A 5700-nucleotide genomic window follows, 5' to 3' on the forward strand; every position below is an offset into this window, starting at 1 on the left:
CTGTGTGGCAGTAGTTATTCCCTTGCCCTTAAAACAGAGGGTTAACAGCTCCTCCCCACCTCTCTGCATGGGATCACACCCCTGGGTCCTTGCTGGCCTGCAGAGAGGCTGGTTGAAATTCTCACTTCACAGCCAGGCACTGTCACCTCTGACCCTCTGCACTTTGGAATCTGCTTTGACATGGTATGAGGAGCAGGAAGAATGTGTGATCAGCAGAGTCCTCCTGGTGCCACCTGCTTCATGTAGTTCCCAGGTACTCTGGCCATGTCTGAGCTCTACCAGGACAAACCAGAGAGAGGAAAAACACTTGAGGAGATCTGCCTGGACTCTGGCATCAGGTGAGCCTCCACACTTGCCCTTCCCACTCTGGACTGTCCCCTCCAGGATGTCCTTGCCATCGTGCCTCTGGCTGGGCTGTAAAAGAGCATCTCTTGAGGGGCCACTGGGTTGGTCAGGGGGAATAATTAAGTGGGGTCTTCATGTGTCTGACCAGCTTGGCCTACCCAAAGGGGCCAGGGGCTGTGACACTCCTGGGGCCTCTGGCACCAGCCCTGGCACACACCTCTGAAGTGAGAGGTAAAGTTAGTGATCCCAAACTCCCAGAGATGGCTGGTGGTTACCTCTGGAGGTCTCCAGACCCTAATCCAAGAGAGAATCAGTGTGAGTGGGTTGCTCATAGCTTTGTCCAGTCAAGAACAGGCAACAGTGTCCCAGGAGAGAGCAGGTACCCCTCAGCCAAGGGGGAGGAGGTTGTCACTGGGGCTGTGCCCCACTGCAAAATGCTCTGGGTGCACAACCAGAACTGATGCCCTGGGACAGGTCAGCCATCAGGATACCTGTGTTTGTCCTTAACCTGCAGCTTCTCTGGACAGGGAGCAGGGCAGACAGACCACAGGGTGCCAAAGACTGATGCTTGAGCCACTTCCCAGTTCCCAAAGCTGCTGATTTGTCCTCAGGACCCCCAAGGCAGCAGCAAATCTCACACTGTGTGTCCTGGCTGTGCACAGCTCCTGCTGGTGCTGCAGCTGATCACCCACGATGCCCTTCACCCTCAAGCAATGCCAGGAGGGCACGGGGATCAAAGCAGGCTCTGGGCAAACAGCTGAGGTGGGGCAGTGAGTAAGAGATGTGGGTTGTGCTGGTGCTCCATGACAACCACAATATTTGGGTACTGCCTCAGCTCGCAGCACCCACTGGGAGTCTGCGTGTGGTCATGCTCTGGGCTGCCAGGGTGGGCAGTGCTGGCATGTGGCTGCTCCAAGTGTGTCCCACTGAGCCACAGGTGCTCACCACAGTCCCTGACACACCCGAGGGGTTGGCATTGTCTCCTCAGCCTTGGTCTGTGGTGTCACCCACCAAGAGGACAGTTCCTCTGTGGGGGCATGGTGGCTGTGTGGGGCAGGGGAAGGGCTGCAGGGTAAGGCACAGCCAGGGGGAGCCTGTGCTGAGGGGGAGAGACCTCGTGGGTTTATGGTGGGGCCTCGGGGGGTGCTAAAGGGACCCTGTGGGACAACGCTGGGGCTTTGTAGGGTGATGGAGAGACCGTGTGGGGTGTAGGAAAGACCGAGCAGGTGCCGGTAGGATCTCGTCGGGAAGCAGAGAGGCTTCCTGCAGTGGTGGAGGGTCCCAGAGGTGGTCCGGGTCCGCTGCCCGGGCTCCGTCTCCCCGCCCCGAGGGCGCTCCCGCCGTGCCGCGGCCCGGGGGAGGCGGGCGGGGGCGGCCCGGCCCCTCCCGTCTCCATGGCGGCGCCTTAAACAGGCGGCGGGGCCGCCCCCGCCCGCCTCAGAGCGCGGCGCCGGGAGGTGAGCGAGTGACCGGGTGGTGACTGAGTGCCCTGGAGGTGAGAGACCGAGCGACCGACACCCCCCGCACCCGCGACCCCTCCGGTGCCCGCCCCGGGGCCACTGCACGGGCAGGGAGGAAACCCGGGGGGAGGCCGGGCGGGGGTCGTCGCTGCCCCGGCATCCCGCAGCCGCCGGCAGTGCCCTCCCAGCCGGGCGGGGAGAGCCCCGGCTGCCGCTGCGGGGCCGTGCGGACCCGGGGCTGCGGGAACCCGCGGGAGGACGCGGCCGGGAGAGGACCGGCGGCATCCCCGCCCCGCCGCGCCTCCTTAGCGACGGTCGCCAGGCAACGCCCATCCTCCCTAGCGACGGTCTTAGGGACCACTCCCCGGCTCCCGCCGAGGTTCCGGGGCCCCATGCCAGCCTCTCTTGCCCGGGCACTCAACGGGCGAGGTACCCGCTCTGCACCTCGGGGTGCCGGAGCACCCCTGGGTGCTGGAGCTCCCCGGAGTTCGGCCGTGCCCAGTCCTGGCCGATGTGCTATGGGTGCTCTGAGTGTGGGGAGGGATGCTGAGCCGCCAGGGCGAGGCCGGCGAGGCGATGGCAAGCGGGGATGGGACAGCAGCAACAGTGCCGCCACGGGGTGCAGAGACTTGTTGGCTGCTTGTCACCCTGCAAAGCATCACGCTTGGCCCAGCCCTGGGGGCAGGTCGCAGAGCTGGAGTGCTGCAGCTCCGCACAGGGGGATGGAGGCAGGGGAGAGGTGGGGCTGAAGGCAGGCGGCGGTGCCGCTTCTCCTGATGTGCGAGCGAGCGGGAGGAAGGCGGACGCATTGCGTCATTCCCGGCGAGTACTCCCGAGGGGACAGGCTGATGCACTCACTCCCCGCCAGCCCCGGAGCCGACAGCCTCGCTGCTGACAGCTCTCGACCAGGAGCCTCCATTCCCCAAGACACGTTCTTGGCTTTCGGCCTCGGGGCTCATCCGAGCCCGCTGTCAGCCCTCACCCCACACCCGCAGGTGCTGCCAACACCCCGATCCTACTGCAGAGCCTCCACCCTCGCCAGCCTTCCTCCTCCTCCTCCTCCTGCTGCCCTCGAGGGCCTCGAGCAGCCAGCTGAGCTCTGCCGTGCAGGCAGCAGGAGCCTGGGTGGTGCCGGGCCCGTCTGCCCCTTGCTGCAGCCCCATGGCCGGGAATGCTGAGGTGGCATCCCTGGAAGAGAGCTTCCGCAAATTCGCCATCTACGGCGACACCAAGGCCACGGGGCAGGAGATGAACGGCAAGAACTGGGCCAAGCTGTGCAAGGACTGCAAAGTGACCGACGGCAAAAGTGTCACCAGCACCGATGTGGATATTGTCTTCTCCAAGGTGAAGTAAGTGACTTGGATGCCTCTGCAGTTTGGGCAGGGTTTGGGTGTCTGGGTGTGGGCTGCTACCCCTGCTGTGTGCCCAGACTGACCATCCCACTTGTCACAGAGCTGTGGGAGCTGTCCTGCAGTGTCCCACCTTCAGGGGGGACCTGTGGCTGCTTCTGCGAGACCTAATGATAAATCAACCCAAATTTGGGGATGGGAGGCTCAGATTTAGTGCAGAGATTGTGCCCCTGCTCCCACTCCAAGAACTGGGGTGGGCCTGGTTGGCTCTGCCAGGTTCCCATCTCTCAAGAGGTACCACAGGGAGCAGAGGAAGATGCTCAGGGTTGTCCCATGTGATGTGGCCCTTCCTGGGCCTTGCCAGCCAATGCCTAATCTTGGGGAGGATCCTGGTCCATGGCAGTCACAGGGGCAGCTTGAAGGGCTAAAAGGCTCCTGGAACTGCTTTTAGGGTGCCTGGAGACACAATGATGCTTCATGGTCCACACCAGGGGGCAGGAACAAGGATGGGTGGAGAACCTGATTCCTCCATGTGCTCTGTCCAAGAATTCCCATTTTCCTTGGTTGGGTCAGGTGGAGCTGAGCACTGGGAGGTTTTTGGGGTGCAGGAGAGCAGGTTGCTGTGCTGCTCTAGAGATGAGAGCCAGGAGCTCAGGGGAGAGATGCTCTGTGCATGTCCTTCCAAATCTGACTGGAGTATTGATGACTGCCAGGGGAGAGAGTGTGGTGGGCAAACCAGGCAGGCTCGGAACAGTGGGGGTGGATGCACTCGTCTCCTGACACCAGCACCAAGTCCTAGAGCACTTCCATGCACCCTGGTGTTTGGTAACAGGGACTCCAGCATGTGGCGGAAAAGCTGCTGGAGCTCAGCACCAGCTGTGCCCAGCCCAGCCCATTCAGCTGCAGCTGAATTTCAGAAGTGGGTGAGGGTAGGACAAAGTCAGGGTCTCTTTGATGCACCTCATCCCATTTGGAGGCAGAAACCAAAGGTGTGCTGGTGGCAGCCTGAGTTTTGTTCTTGCAGAGGGAAGACAGCCCGTGTCATCAACTACGAGGAGTTCAAGAAGGCGCTGGAGGAGCTGGCCCCCAAGAGGTTTAAGGACAAGAGCAAAGAGGAGGCCTATGAAGCCATCTGCCAGCTGGTGGCAGGGAAGGAGCCCATTAACGTGGGTGTCACGGTGAGTGAGGAGCTCCTGTGGGAGCAGGAGTGATCACCAGGAGGGGAGGATGGGGCTCTGCCCACTGTGCAGGTGCTGCCTAGGAGACCCCATGGCCCCGTGAGGAGGGACCTGAGGGTTTCATAGGGCACAGGGGGCACAGCAGGGTCTTTGGTGGGTGTCAGGAGCTTGTGTGGGGCAAGGGATGGAACTTGTGTGGGAAGGGGATGGAACATCTTCTTGTCTCCCATGTCCCATCTCCCACTTCAGAAAGCCAAGACAGTAGGAGCCGTGGAGAGGCTGACGGACACCTCCAAGTACACGGGCTCCCACAAGGAGCGCTTCGACGAGAGCGGCAAGGGCAAGGGCAAGAGCGGGCGGGAGAACATCGTGGACACCAGCGGCTACGTCAGTGCCTACAAGAACGCGGGCACCTACGACGCCAAAGTCAAAAAGTAGGGACGGGTGCCCGTGGCGCCGCCGCCCCGGTCCCTGCGCGCCGGCCGTGGGGTCGGTGCCCAGCCCCGGGACGTGCCCGTGAGCTGGGGCCCGGGAGGCTGCGCTGGGGCCGGCCCGGGGCTGGCGGGATGTCGGCCCCCAGCGCTGGGGGACTGGGGAAGGCGCCGGGCCAGGAGCTCTGCCCCAGCGCTGCGTCCGTCCCCTCCGTGCAGTGATCCCCCCGCCCCTCCGTGTCCCCCGTGCTGTCACCGCAGCCCCACACCGCACTAACAGCACTGCTCCTCAGGGCTCCCCTGCCCCGCCGGCACCCACACCTTCCCTACCTCAGCCCCGGCTCTCGGGGCACCCTCCCTTGTCGCACCGGGGACCGCCGCCTGTCCTCCCCTCCGGGGACCTGCCTTAACCCCGCAGCAGTTCCACCACAGCCGCCTCCTTCCTCCCCCACCGGTGCCCTCCCCTCGAGGCTGCCTGGCTCTGCCGCTTGCCCGGCACTCGAGGCTCAGACCCTGCGGTGCCGTTTGCGCCGGAGCCGCCGGGATGCTCCCGGCCCAGCCCCGGGATGCACCCCGCGAGAGTTTGGTGTCTCCTGGCCATCGACAAAGGTCTCCGACCTGAACCCCCGTGGCCTCCCGCTCCCTTCGTGAAGCCCGAACCAAAGGATGCTGCAGGCCCGCGCTGTAACCCGGCTCTGCAATAAACCCCGTCCGCACTGACGCTCCGCTCTGGTTTGTTCATGGGCCCGAGCCCCGCTGGCTGCTCGCCCGGCCGGACAGAGGGGGCTCGGCCGCCCCGGGGCAGCTGTGCCGGGGGCTTGGCCCTGCCCACCGAGGATTTTGGCAGCTCCTGGCTGGCCCCGAGTTGCCTGAGCAACCGCAGGCACACAAACACGAGCGCCTGGCTCCCGCTCCTGCTCTGTTTGCAACCAAACAC

At 63.8% G+C, this 5700-nt stretch overlaps 1 protein-coding gene across 2 annotated transcripts; it reads left to right on the top strand.

Moving 5' to 3' along the window:
- Positions 1 to 277: 277 nt before the first annotated feature.
- On the top strand, positions 278 to 5466 carry TPPP3 (tubulin polymerization promoting protein family member 3). 2 transcript variants are annotated; one of them, XM_084215284.1, is made up of 4 exons: positions 278 to 338; positions 2801 to 3154; positions 4179 to 4332; positions 4582 to 5466. In XM_084215284.1, exons 2-4 carry the CDS (start codon positions 2967 to 2969, stop codon positions 4768 to 4770), a joined length of 531 nt encoding a protein of 176 aa, XP_084071410.1. In that variant the 5' UTR covers positions 278 to 338; positions 2801 to 2966; the 3' UTR covers positions 4771 to 5466. The 2 variants fall into 2 exon arrangements, with proteins under 2 accessions (XP_084071410.1, XP_084071409.1); XM_084215283.1 differs by lacking the exon at positions 278 to 338 and adding an exon at positions 1779 to 1840.
- The last annotated feature ends 234 nt before the right edge of the window (positions 5467 to 5700 follow it).

The sequence above is a fragment of the Fringilla coelebs genome, assembly GCF_963513975.1.
Source record: "Fringilla coelebs genome assembly, chromosome: 14".
Lineage (NCBI taxonomy): Eukaryota > Metazoa > Chordata > Aves > Passeriformes > Fringillidae > Fringilla > Fringilla coelebs.